This window comes from Suricata suricatta, chromosome X (genome assembly GCF_006229205.1).
Source record: "Suricata suricatta isolate VVHF042 chromosome X, meerkat_22Aug2017_6uvM2_HiC, whole genome shotgun sequence".
NCBI lineage: Eukaryota > Metazoa > Chordata > Mammalia > Carnivora > Herpestidae > Suricata > Suricata suricatta.
In genome coordinates, this window is record NC_043717.1 from 110,829,705 (window position 1) to 110,844,040 (window position 14,336).

A 14,336-nucleotide genomic window follows, 5' to 3' on the forward strand; every position below is an offset into this window, starting at 1 on the left:
GGACACCCATCCTAACAGTTGCCGTGATCCCGGACAGTTTATTCTGTTAGTTGGGAGAACTCTTGCTGCTGCTGCTGCTGATTTTGGCTTAACACTGGAAGCCTACTTACTAGATATCTTGTATACACTGAGTCCCAGTTGTGGAAGAGCACAAATCTCCGTCAGGGAGACCAGAAGAGGTAGGAGTGTGTTAAAGCCGACTTCATAAGGTTGTTTATAAATTTCTGGGCCCACTCGCGAGCCATGTGTGCAAGGACCTGATCCTAATTAGCATAAATGAAAACTGGATTAACTGGTAGACCGACACACCGGTCCCACACTAAGCACTGGGTGGCAAACATGCAGGAAAGATCTGAAGAGCACTAGAAAGGCTCTGAAAATTGAACTGACATTGGAACCACAGGCCCCTGTGGAAATTTCAACCTGAACTTAACTAGGCAGATGGCCTGCTAAAACAAAGCAACAGTCCACACTGACATGACAGGGATGTAGGACTGATCTGATAAAAGCTTTAAAGCAACTATTAACTCCTGCAACAAATGTTTAAATAGAAAGTCTTAGCAAACAAATGCAAGATGTAAGAAGCAAGGGCAAACTTGAGAACTGAACAATATAATCACTGAAATATACGACTCACTGGATGCATTTGATAGGAGAATGGAGATGACAGAGAAAAGAGTAAAATTGACAATAGATCAATAGAAACGATCCAATCTGAATAGGAGTGGAAAAAGATCCTGACTAAAAAAGTGAAAAGACATAGTGATATCAACAAAAATGGCAGAGTGGGAAACTTCAAATGTTCTGTACAAAGACAGGGAAATAATCTGGCAAAAACTGTCAGAATCATCTTTATTGGAGCTGTAAAAACTAATAAAACTTGATAGTAATCAGACAAACGCTTAAGGAAAAATATCACAGTCTCACATTTAAGGAAATCTCTGTTGACTCACTCAATGTCCACTAAGCTAACAGGACAGAAATCTCAGTGGCTACACACAACAAAGAAAGATCATGTAAAATTAGTTCAAGACATAGCTTAAAGTTATTAAACACACAAAATCAGATAAAGCAAGCAGCAACAGTAAACCCTGGGGAGGGGAGAACCTGATTTCCACAGTTACCACATTATAATATTCCAAATGTCTAGTTTTAACTACAAAAAAGGCATTCAAAGAAACAAATTTTGGGCCATAAACAGGAAAAAGGAATAAAAACATTTCTGGGGACACCTGGGTGTCTCAGTCGGTTAAGCTTCCGGCTTTGGCTCAGGTCGTGATCTCGCAGTTTGTGGGTTTGAGCCTGGCATCATGATCGATTTTTTTTATTATAAAAATGTCAATCCAACAAGAAGGTAAAACAATTATAGATGTATATGCACCGAACAGAAGGGTCCCAAAACCGATCATGTAAAAACGGACAGAACTGAAGGGAGAAGCAGATGGTTCAGCAGTAGTTGTGGGACACCTCAGTACCTCACTTTCCAAAGAGGAAAAAATAATGGACTAGATGCTTGAACAACACTATAAACCAACTACACCTAACAGACCAGGCAGTAGCTGAAAACATATTCTTTCCAAGTCCCCGTGGGATGCTCTCCACGATTAAACTGCGTAGTAGTCCACAGAGCAAGTCTCAATAAACTTGATTTTAACATAAAATCAATTAGTATATGCATGTTGTACAGCTCTATCATAACTGCCATGACATAGAAACAACCGAATTCCTTCGATAGGTGAGTGGATTACCAAACTCTAAGACTGGAGAACTAGTCAGCAATAAAAAGGACTGAATTTTCGATACAGGCGACAACGTACAAGATTTGCGGAGGCTGAGTGGGAGAAGGCAGTCTGAAAAGGCTACCTGCTGTGTGATTGCGTTTGTATGATATTCTGAAGGAGACAAAATTATAGCACTAGAGAACAAGTCAGTGGTTACGAGGATATGCGTATTAAAGGGAAACCATGAGGGAGTTTTGCAGGGTGGGTGATGGAAAATGTATGCTTGTTAAAGTGGTTCCTGGAATCTATGTGTTAAAATTCTTCGAACTGTACTCCCTACACTTGACTATATGACAAAATTAAAAAAATAAATTATAAGTCATTAGTACATTTGTGACAAATAATTTGGAAATCTAAAGGAAATGGGTGATTTCTTAGGAAAATATACCAAAGCTGATTTAAAAATAGAAAGTCTCTTTCGTGCAATTATCAGAGCGGAGACTGAAAATGGTGATTAAGGATCTATGATTTTAAAAGGCATCAGGTTTATGTGGATTTAAAGCTGAATTCTGAGCAACCTTTGAAGGACTGATGGTTCCAGTTGAACTTACAGATTTTCCCAGACCATTCAGAAAGGTTGAAAGCTCCCCAATTTTTAAAAATAACTGGAATAGTTTTAGCACCAAAAGCTGATTAGCGGTAGCATAGAAAAAGGGAACCACTGGGGCGCCTTGGGGGGCGCTCAGTAGGTTAAGCGTCCGGCTTCAGCTCGGGCCATGATCTCGTGGTTCCTGGGTTTGAGCCCCACGTTGGGCTCTGTGCTGACAGCTCAGAGCCTGGAGCTGCTTCAGATTCTCTCTCTCTCTCTGCCCTCCCCCGTTCATGCTGTCTGTCTGTCTCTCTCTCAAAAATAAATATATAAAAACAGGAAGAAAAAAGGAAACTACTGAGCAGTACTGCTTATAGGTGTAAACAGTCACAATAAAATACCGACAAACCAAATATAATAGTGTTATTAGGGAATAATACAGAATGAGCAAGTTCAGTTTAATATTTAATCAGTTGAAGGTACAAGGTTCTTTCAGCTTCAGGAAATGTAAGTGTAATGTACTTTATTACATCAACAAATTAGGGGAGAAAAACCATAGATGTTGGGAAGACGTGGACAAAAGTTCTTGCTAATGGAAACTGTGCCCCCTTTTACTGATGAGGAACCGAGTTCAGAGATTGAGACTTGCTCCAGGTTGGCCCAGAGGGCCATTCTGAATGTCACACATTCATTCTTGCCAATCTGTCAGCCTCTAAAAAGTCGTTGGGGTTTTTTTCATGCCGATTTGCACGATTTCTTTATATATTCTGGAAATGTCATCCTTTGTCTGGTGTGTTGCACATATTTACCTCCAGACTGGCTTTGTTATCATTTTATTTATGCCTTTTGTCCCTGTTCTTTAAAAGACCTTTCTTTTCCTCGAGGCCATCAATATAGGCTTAAGTGTTTTCTTTTGTCATTTCGGTTTCATCTGGAGTTTTTAACTTGGTTTACCTCTTGTACTCACATCTCCAGTTGTCGCTGCACGGCACTGATTTGTGACCACAAAGTGACATGGAAACAGGCAGTGAAGGAATGGGAGCATATGGGGTGGGGATGGGAGAGAGTGGGGGGCCACGGTGGCTTAGAAGTCCTGTGTACACGATTCGGGGCCACCCGATCCTGTCCTAGTGCCTGGGCCCGGGCCCAGGAACCGGAAGCCTCGGCTGTGGGTCTTCCTTGTACCCTCCTAAGCCAGATGCGGGAGACCACCCAGGACGTTTTGTCGGAAGCCAGGGCCACTTGGTCACACACCCGATGGCCAGCTTTCTCAGGTTTGAATGGGAACTGAGCTAGAAACCTAATCTAAGGTCATTTCCTCACCTTGAAGGACAAAGGGTTTTGGAGCGTTCTTCTCCCATTGCTATGGACGCACGTATGAAAGTTGAGCAGCAGAGCTGAGTGGCAAACATCACCTTTGTTCAGACTCTAACAGGAATACTTCTGATGTCCTGTCAAGGTGGATGTTATGATTTTGTGGCAGACATCTTGTATTCCTTCATTAACTTAAGGAAATTTCTAGTTTGCTGAGAATTTTTAATCACGAGTATCTCTTGTTTTATCAAATGCCTGCTTCTCATGTCCTGAATTTATAATGAGGCTGTTTCTCCCTTTAGTTCATGATTTACAGGAAAACCTTTTTGTCCCAAAAGAGCAATTATGCAAAAAGGCAAAATTACATAGAAAGCTTTTTAGACAGTAAGCTGTTGTTGCATTCCTGAGATAAGCCCTGCTTTACCGTGTTACTGTTTGTTAATATTTGGCTTAAAATGTTGCATCTGTGTCCATACATGAGAGTAGCCCAGAGTATTCTTGTCTTGGATTTCTCTTGTCCGGTTTTAGTATCAGGATTATTTTATTAAGTTGTAAAATGAGTTGGATTTTTTCTCTTTTCTAGAAAGACAATATATCATAATAAATAAGAACATGGCTCTGGGGCCACATGTTTTTGCTGGAATCCTGAGTTTCTATCATCTTGACTTCTAACATCATAGGTTACTTTCTCCTGTTTTTGAGCCATATGTAAATGAAGTAATACAATGTGTACTCTTTTGTGTCTAGGTTTTTTATTATTATTATTTTAGAGTGTGTGCAAGCAGGGGAGAGAGGCAGAGGGAGAAAGAGACTCTTAAGCAGGCTCCACGTTCAGCCTGGAGCCCGATGTAGGGCTCGATTCCACGACCCTGGGATCATGACCTGACCTGAAATCAAGAGTTGGATGCTCAACCAGCTGAGCCCCCCAGGCGTCCCTGTCTGGTTTCTTTCAACCAGTGTTGTTTATGAGATTCATCCATGTTGTTTCTCTCATTGCTGTGTAAGTGTATCACAGTGTGCTTTGTTGGGCATTTCTGTTCGGTGCATACCGAGGAGTGGAATATATATACGTATGTTCAGCTTTAATGGATAACACCAACAGTTTCCCAAAGTCTCACTCCTAACAGCAATATTGGAGAGTTCCTTCTCCCACATCCCTGCCAATATTGGTACTGTGTGTCTTGTTCGTTTCTGCCATTCTGGTGAGTGCGTAGTACTATTGCATTGTGGCTTTAGTTCACATTTTGTTGATCACTAATAAAGTCAAAAACCTTTCCATACATTTTTTTCAGGTCTAGCATTTATACATGGATACAGTCCTTGGGTTATATATGGATAGATTCCTTGGGTTAAGCCTTATGTTCATAGCTACAAAATTAAAGTTAAATAATCAGAATGTTTTTATTTAGGTTCATAATGGGTGTATAAAAATTTATTAGGTTGTATCAGTTAAAATTACATTTGGTTGGCAACTAAGCAAATACTGCAAAAATAGTACCCGTAAGTAGAGTTAAATTCTCCATTACAGAAAAGAAGTCAACACGTAGACACTACATGGCTGTTATTAGGGGCAACAGGCATCTTCCATCTTGTTCCTCCATGGGCAGGGTCTCCAAATAGCCCAAGCAGGATGATAAACGTTCAGACTTACCATGATGCTCTCAACATCAAATGGAAGTTTTTAAGAAAGATCCCCTTCTTTTTAAGGAATCTTCCAGGTAGTACATATAACTTGTTTGTAAATGTCTTATTAGCTAGCAGGTGTACAGTAATAATTAGCTGCAAGAGATGCTAAGAAACATTTTTAGTCAATGCACCCAGCTAGAAATTAGGCCTTTTGCGTATAAGAAAGATACTTAGAGGATATTTAGACCAGTTGCTTTTATTCGGCATGTGTTGGACACAAATCAAGAAATGACAACCATACAAAGCTACCACAAGAAGAGAATAATACAGGTGAATATCCCTAATGAACAGGGATGCTAATACTTTTATTTACTTTGAGAGAGAAATAGTAAGTCGGGGAGGGGCAGACAGAGAGGGAGACAGAATCCCAGGCAGCAGGCTGCACCCTGTTAGATCAGTACCTGAGCCGAAATCACAAGTCAGACGCTTAACCGACTGAGCTACACAGGCGCTCCGGGATGCAAAAATCTTTAATAAAATGCCATCAAACAGAATTCAACAGCACATTAAAAGGGTTATACACCATTAACAAGTGTACAAGTGCGATTTATCCCTGGAATATAAGGATGCTTCAACAGAAGCAAATAAGTCCATTTGATACATCGTAATAACAGAATGAAAGGTTAAAAACCACATGATCACCTCAACTGATGGAGAAAAAAGCATTAAAAATCAACAAAGTAGGTACAGAAGGAACTTAATACAATAATGGCCACACATGAAAATCCCACAGCTAATATATAATCAATGGGGGGAAATTTGAAAACTTTCCCTCTGAGATTCAGTGCAAGGCAAAGATGTCCACTTTTGCCACTTCTAGTCAACATAGTGCTGGATGTGTTGGAGCAATCCTATGAAAGAAAGAACAGGTATTCAAATCAGGAGTAAACTTTTTCTCAGATCACAGATGACGTGATCACATATGTTGGAAATCCCAAAGACTCAACAACAATAACAACAAACTGATTAGAACGAAGACATTCCGTTAAGTTGCAGACTACAGACCCAATATATTAAAATCAGCTGTGTTTCTATACACAAACAACAAACTATCCAAAAATGGAATTAATAATACAATCCCATTCATAATACCAACAAAAAGAATAAAATACTTAGGGATAAGTGTAACCAAAGTCAAAGACTTGTACACTGAAAATTATAAACACATTAAGGAAGAAAATTAAAGACATGGGTAAATGGAAAGGCATGCCATGTCCATGGATTGGAAGGATTAATATTATTAAATGTCCATATTACTGAAAGGGATCTAAATATCAGTGCATTCTCTATTAAAATCCTAATGGCATTTTTTACAGAAATAGAAAAAACAATCCTAAAGTCATATGGAATCACAAAACACCCCAAATAGCTAAAGCGATTCTGAACAAGAATGAAGGTGAAGGCGTCACACTTAGTGATGTGTAAATATATTTTAAAGCTACTGTAATAAAAAAATATGATTCTGATATGAAAATTGACTTCTAGATCAGTGGAACAGAATTGAAGGCCTAGAAATAAATCCACACATCTGTGGTTGGCTGATCTTCAACATGCATGCCAAGAATATACAATAAAATGAATACATGATTTTGAAAAATCCATATTTAGAAAAATGAAATTGGACCCTTTAATTACAGTATATAGAAAAATCAACCCAAAATGGATTAAAGACTTATTTTTTTGAAAATTTTAAGTCTTTTATTTTATTTTTTTAAATATAGTTTATTGACTAGTTGATTTCCATATAAACACCCAGTGCTCATCCCAACAAGTGCCCTCCTCCATGCCCATCACCCATTTCCCCCTCTCCCCCTCCCCCAACAACCCTGAGTTTGTTCTCAGTATTTAAGAGTCTCTTATGGTTGCCTCCCTCCCTCTCAACTGTTTTTCTCCCTCCCCCTCCCCTACGGTCCCCTGTTAACACATATGAGTGACAACATATGGTATCTGTCTTTCTCTGCCTGACTTATTTCACTTAGCATAATACCCTCAAGTCCCATGTATGTTGCTATTAAATATGCAAAGGACTTTACATTTCTCAAAAGAAGACATAGAAATGGTCAACAGGTATTTGAAAAGGTGCTCAGTGTCACTAATTTTCAAGGGTGTGTACACACACACACACACAATGACTATGATTGAGCCTTAATGTAGAAGGAAAATCTTGACCTGTTCAACAACACGGATGAACCCGGAGGACATACTGAGTGAAATAAGCAGAAGGTAGACACTGAATCATCTCACGTATATATGCCGTCTAAACTAGTCCAAGTCCTAGCAGCAGGAGTAGAGAGTAGAGTGGTGGTTGCTGGGGCTCAGAGGTGTGGGAAATGGGGAGATGGTGGTCAAAGGTAAAAGTCTCCGTTATGCAAGGTAAACTCTGGAGAACTAATGTACAGCAACGTGACTATAGTTAAGAATTTTGTATACTTGAAACTTGGTAAGAGAGTAACTCTTGTGTTCTCACCTCATCCACAATTGAACCTCTCTTTAAAATTATGTATTTAAAGTATTTTATTTTTTTCACAATGATGGCTCAGAAAAACTCAACTTGTGAATGATTTAATTATAACCATTTTAAGTATTAAGAACAGTTATTTTTGTAGGCTGGTGAAGATTAGCAGTCCGAAAACTCTATTTGGGGGTGCATGTTAGTTCCAGCAGTTTCACAAGGTGTTTGCCATTGTGTTCTCAGTAAATGGTGCTAATCCTGTGAAGAAGTGCTACTATAATGGGAAAAAAAAAGAATTGAATTTTCACTTACTAGAGCCTAAGGTGCTTTAAAAGGTCACTCACTGAGGATCTTTCTTAAATTTGAGCCTGTGGAAATATAGTGGCTCATTCAAGGCCACGCAGCTGGGCAAATGCAGGGCCAAAGCTTACCCTTGTGTCTCCTTCTGAGAATGTCAAGGCCCAAATCTATTTAACTTAAGAAGGCACTGACAGGATCATGAAAATCATCTGCAGAAGCACTGCTTCTGCCCTCATAGAAATAGGTTTTTTTAATGTTTATTTACTTATTTTGAGGGGGGGGAGGGGCAGAGAGAGAGGTAGAGAATCCCAAGCAGGCTCCCTGCTGTCAGCGCGGAGCCTGACACAGGGCTTAGTGTCATGAGCTGCGCGATCATGACCTGAGCAGAAGTTAGGAGTCGGGCGCGGAAGCAGCTGAGCCAGCAGGCGCCCCAAGGAATCAACTTTGACTGGGCTAGAAGCAGATGATCATTCTCGTCCTTTGTTTGGATTCCTCCCATCCAAAAATACGAACCAGGCCCGAGCCTGCTTAGCTTCCGAGATCAGACGAGATCGGGCGGTTCAGGGTGGTGTGGCCATGGACACCTTTGTCTTAGCTTACTCTGCTTTACACTTTTTGCTTCTGACTTTCTTGGGTTACACATGATCTAGAGTCTTATCACATATAAAATAGTGGAGAGACCTACAAACAATGAAAATTACGGCACCCATTCAGTTTTCAGGGGGATTTTAACCACCCTAATCTTTAAGACCTTATTTTAGCTGCACAGTGCCTTTTTTTCTTGCTTATTTGTTCATTGTTCATTTTTAAACAGCTTTATCAAGGCATGATTGATATACAAAGAAGTGTACATATTTGATGTATACAGTTTGATGAGTTTGGCCATATGTAAATACATGGGACACCGTCACCACAACCAGGGTAATAGATACATCCAGTAGCGCTGAAGCTTCCTTGTGTGCCTTGTGGCTTCCTTTAAATGTACTGTATTTTGTTTTTGTGGTAAGAAGAGAACATGAGATGTACTGTCTTAACAGATGCTGAAATGCACTGTCCCGTATTGTCGCCTGTAGGCACCGTGTCGTGCAGCAGGTCTTTACAACTTATTCGTGTGGCAGAAGCAAAGCCTCCTGCCTCTTGGATAACAACCCCCCTGATCCCGACCTCCCCCCGCCCGGCAGCCACTACTGTATCCTCTGCTTCTACGAGTTCGACTGTTGTAGATGCCTCATGTCAGTGATGGTAATTTACAATTTCTTAGAAAATTGGCCATTTTGTCTGTTTACCATTCTTTGTACTTGAGGATATATGTAGTTTATTTTAAAAACCTGTTTACTTTCTTTGTAGCTTTCATCCCTAATATAAATTAGTTATTCATTTATTATTTACAGTCTCTTTCCCCATGAGATTGTTACCCTCACAGTTGTGGGGATCTAGACTGTCTCGTTCACTAGCGGGTAGTTATTTAGAAGTGCATTTGAAAATTTCCAGATTTGTTGATCTGGGAGGGGGGTGTGTTTTTGTTTGTTTCTTTTGTTTTTGCTATTACTTTAATTTAATACTTTTAATTTTTACCACATTATGGTAACTGTGGCTTGTGCGATATTGGCTTCATGGAATTTTTTTGCTATTTTCTTTGTTACCTAGAAAAGAGGTTCACAGACAACAGCCCATAGGCCACATGGGCCCGGCGCCTATTTTGGAATTGAAGTTTTACCAAAACACAGTTACACTCATTTGTTTACTGGCTTCAGCTGCACCGCCAGGAGGCTGTGCCAGAGACTCTGGGCCTTCAAACGTTTACTATCTGGAGTTTTCATCAAAAGTCTGCTGGGCCCCTGACTTAAAATGTGGCCAGTTTTTCTTGGCTTTTTCATACAGATAAAAAAAAAATATGTATATTGTCCCTTGGGTCTAAGTCCCTTATACCCTAGTTAGAATAAGCCAGTTAAGTTATGTTGTAATGATCCCTGTCTCCTTTCTCATGGTTTGTGGGTTTCATTGTACGTATCTGAGACAGATGTAGATAAACTTCCCATCAGCTTGTATAGCTTAGTGTTAGCTTTATATATTTTGAAGCTGTACTGTTATTGCATAAAGAGCACATAAAGGTTCATAACTATTATATGGTCCTGTTGTGTTTTCCATCATCAAATATGAAATAGCCTCCTTTGCCCATTTGTGCATTTATTTATGTATGCCTTCAAATATTTCTAGAGAATATTATTGTTCCTGTCAGGTTTAGGTTGAACTACGTATATTAGGAAAATAATTAATAAATAACAGTTTAAACAAGAAAGATGATTTCTTTCTTGGGTAGAAGTCTGCAGATGGGGATTCCAGGGCTCTGTGATGTCATCAGGGACCTGGGCGCCTATCTTCTGCTTCACCATCTTGGTCTGTGGTTTCCACCCTAAGGTCCCCTCACGGTCCACGAGACTTCTGGAGTTCCAACCAACACAACTCCCTTGAGGGCCAGAAGGAAGATGACAGGTAGGAGGGCACAAAAGGCCTGTCCTAGCTCCACCAGTTTCTTGCAATGACCTCAGAGGTCCCCGAAGACCATCCCATCCCCTTCTCGTTGGCAGAGCTTGGTGAAGTAGCCCCAGCTACGCTACCAGGGAGGCCTGTCGGGTAGCTTTGCCTGAAAGGTGGCGTTGTGTTCCCGAGGAGGAAGGTGCGCCGGACGTTTGGCTTAGTCAGCAGTTTCTGGAACTGCCTGCTGCATGTTGCAGTGCTTATTCGTAGCGTTTTCCGTTTATAACTTTTATTCTCAACCTTCCTCACTTATTTTATTTCAGGTATGTTTCTTGTAAATAGAATATAGCAAGATCTTGAGTTATTTGGTTTTAAACAATCAGAACACCTGTCTATTAATAGGGGAGTGTAATTGTAATGCAGTCACTTTATTATCATGGTCATCTATGTGGCAGTGTTCCTGCAGTGACCTTTGTTGCTTTCTGTTTAATTCCTTGTGTTTCCTGACATTTGTTACACTGGCCGAGTTTTCTGTTTTTTTCTGTTTTAGAAGTTGTATTCACTGCTTTGATTCTTTTAGTTATTTCTCTTAATGTCTTTTAACATTCTTTTTAAAAATAATTTCAAATTTACAGAAAAGTTGTAAAAATAGTACAAAGGATTCCTGTGTATCCTTTACCCAGGTTCCTCAAATGTCAAAAATTTGTCATATTTCCATTATCATTGTTTTCTTTATATCTATGGATAGTTTTTCCGGAACCAGGAGAGAGTAAGTTACACACATAATGGACATTTCCTAAAGAACTGGTATATTCTCTTTCATAACAGAAGTAAAATACCCAGTTTCAGGACATTAAAATCCATACAGTACTGTTGCGTACTCCACGGATAGTACCCAAATTTTACCAGCTTTCCTAATAACATTCCAGTGTTGCAGCTTCACACGCTGCACGTCGTTATCATGACTCTAGTCTCCTTCGATCTGAAACAATTCTTTCGTATTCTATGGACATAGTATCTTTTAAGATTGTAGGCCAGTTATTTGGGAAGATGTCCCTCATTTTGAACTGTTGTTCACTTTATCATAATAAGACTCAGATGAAGCACTTCCGGCAATAGCAGCGCAGAAGCGACGCTGTACCCTTCTCGGTGATTTGCATACAGAGGCCCGTGGGATCAGTTTGTCCCACTGCTGGTGGGTTCAGCTCTGACCAGATGCTTAAGGCAGCGTCTATGAGGTTTCTCCCCTGTGCGGTTACTCTTCCTACCTTGAAATTAACAAGTATATTGTGGGGACTTGTAGCGTTCATCAAAGATTCCTTCCTAAATCACTTATTTACTAAGATGGTTCTCAAAATCAGTTTTCTAATTCCATCATTCCTTTTACATTTGCCAGTTGGCATTCTACTCCCAGGAACGGCTTTCCCTGCCCATTTGTTTATTTATTCATTTACTTATTAAAACTTTTTAAGGTTTATTTATTTTAGAGAGGGAAAGTATGTGCGTGCCCGTGCAAGCCGGGGAGAGGCTGAGAGAGAGGGGTTCAGAGCAGCAGCTCTGTGCTGACAGCAGAGAGCCCAATGCGGAGCGCGTACCCACAAACCATGGGATGGTGACCTGAGCTGAAGTCGGGCACTTAACCGACTGAGCCCCCCAGACGCCCCTCATTTATTTATATTCATATGTATATGCGTATTCTTATTTGATTCAATAGGTTTTAATCCATGATTATCATTAGCTCTTTTGAGGCACACATTGTTTCAGAACCAACCAGTGGCGGCTCCTCCCGTGTTGCTTTGCCAAGTTCTCCTTGTTCCTTGAGTCCTGCTCGGTTGTCTGGCACAAGACCTTCCGCCTTCATCTTGTTCTTTCCTGGATTCGCCCTGGAATCAGCATTTCTCCAAGAAGCCCTGGTGCCTTTTATTTTTTAACAGCTTTACTGAGGTACAATTGACATACAATAAACTATGCACATTTAAAGTTATAATTTGCCAGTTTGACAATAAATTATATTAAAAAATAAAATGATGTAAAGATCAAACAATACATTTCTTAAAGCAAAAGTATATAATTTCATAAGTTTTCAGGGGCACACGTGTATACACCATCACCGCAATCAAGATAATGAAAATATCCATCACCCTCACCATGTTCTTAGTGTCCCTTTGTAATTCCTCCGTCTCATCACTCCCTATCCCTTCTCCAACCCCAGGAAACCCCGATCTGTGGTCACTGTAGAGTAGTTTGCATCGTCTATGGGAAAATATGCATATATAGAATCATAGAATATATCCTTTTGTCTGTCACATTTCATACACCAGAATTATTTTCAGATTCAGCCATGTATGAATGGCATGTATCAGTAGTTTACACCTTTTATTACAAAAAAGTATTAAATTGTATAAATATTATCATAGTTTCTTTATCCCTTTGCTTGTTGATAAGACATTTGAGTTAGCTGCAGTCTTGGTTTATTACAAATAAAGCTACTTTGAACCTCTGTGTACAAGTCTTTGTGTGGATATGTGCTCTCTCTTCCCTTAGGGAGATACTTAGGAGCAGACTGGCTGAATTACATGTACATGTATACTTAACTTTTTAAGAAATTTCCAGGCTGTTTTCCAAAACAGCCTGCTGATAGTTTTGATTGGGATTATGCTGAATATTGATTTGGGAGCAAATTGACATCTTAATAATATTGAGAGTTCCAATTTATGAACATGGTATATCTCTCCATTTATTTAGGTCTTTGATCATCTCAACAATGCTTTGTAGGTTTCAGCATACAAGTTCTTGCATATCTTTTGTCATATTTATCCCTATACATTTCATATCTTTATCCTATTGTAAATGCTATTGTTTTAATTTCAATTTCCTATTGTTCATTGCTAGTATATAAAAGTACAATTGATTTTCGATATTGAGTTTATATCCTACCTTGCTAAATTTACTTGTTAATTTTAGTACCTTTTTTGAGGAGTCCATTGGATTACCCACATAGATTGTCATCTGTGAACAATGGCTCTTTTACTTCTTTCTTTCTAATCTGGATGCTTCTGTTTATTTTTCTTACCTTACTGCACTCATTGGAATCTCTAGTAAACTGCTCAATACACCTGGTGAGAGAAGTCATTATAGCTCTGCTCCCGATCTTTGGGGGAAACCATTCCGTCTTCTATTAAGTGTGATGTGACCTCAAGGGTTGTTCCCTTATTGGTTTGAGGAAGTTTCTTTCTATTCCTAGTTTACTGACAGTTCTCTTTTTCATCAATAATAAATGTTGCATTTTATCAAATGCTTACTTGTATCTATTAAAATGATCCTATGGTGCTTTTCTTTTTTAGTCTGTTAATATTGATGAATTACATTGACTGATTTTTTTTTTGGATTGCCAAACCAACTTTGCATTTCTGGAAAAAACCTCTATCATTCATGATGAATAATCCATTTTATGTAAGGCTGGATTTGATTTGCTAAAATTTTGTTCACAATTTTATATACATGAGAGATACTAGTTTGTGGTTTTCTTGTAAAGTGTTTCTCTGGCTTTGGTATAAGAGCAATGCTGGCTTCAGAAAGCAAGTTCAGCAATATTGCCTCCTTTTCAATTTAATGGGAGAGTTTTTGTAGAATTGAATTTCTTTCTTCCTTAAGTATTTGGTAGAATTCACCAGAAAAACCTTCTGGGCCTGGAGTATTCATTGTAGGAAGATTTTTAACTACCAATTTGATTTATTTAATAGATATAGGGCTATTCAGGTTATATATTACCTCTTGAATAGGCTGTGGTAATTTG

General features: G+C 39.2%; 1 protein-coding gene across 4 annotated transcripts in view; it reads left to right on the forward strand.

The window, feature by feature from the left end:
- BRCC3 (BRCA1/BRCA2-containing complex subunit 3) overlaps positions 1 to 14,336 on the forward strand; it is a 49,062-nt gene that overhangs the window by 18,540 nt on the left and 16,186 nt on the right. The window contains exon 8 of one of the 4 annotated variants that reach the window (XM_029929894.1): positions 10,481 to 10,555. The exons of the other annotated variants lie outside the window; for them this stretch is intronic. Within the exon in view, the coding sequence (XP_029785754.1) occupies positions 10,481 to 10,555 (75 nt within the window). The remainder of the gene's footprint in view (positions 1 to 10,480; positions 10,556 to 14,336) is intronic. 4 annotated transcript variants of the gene reach the window in all.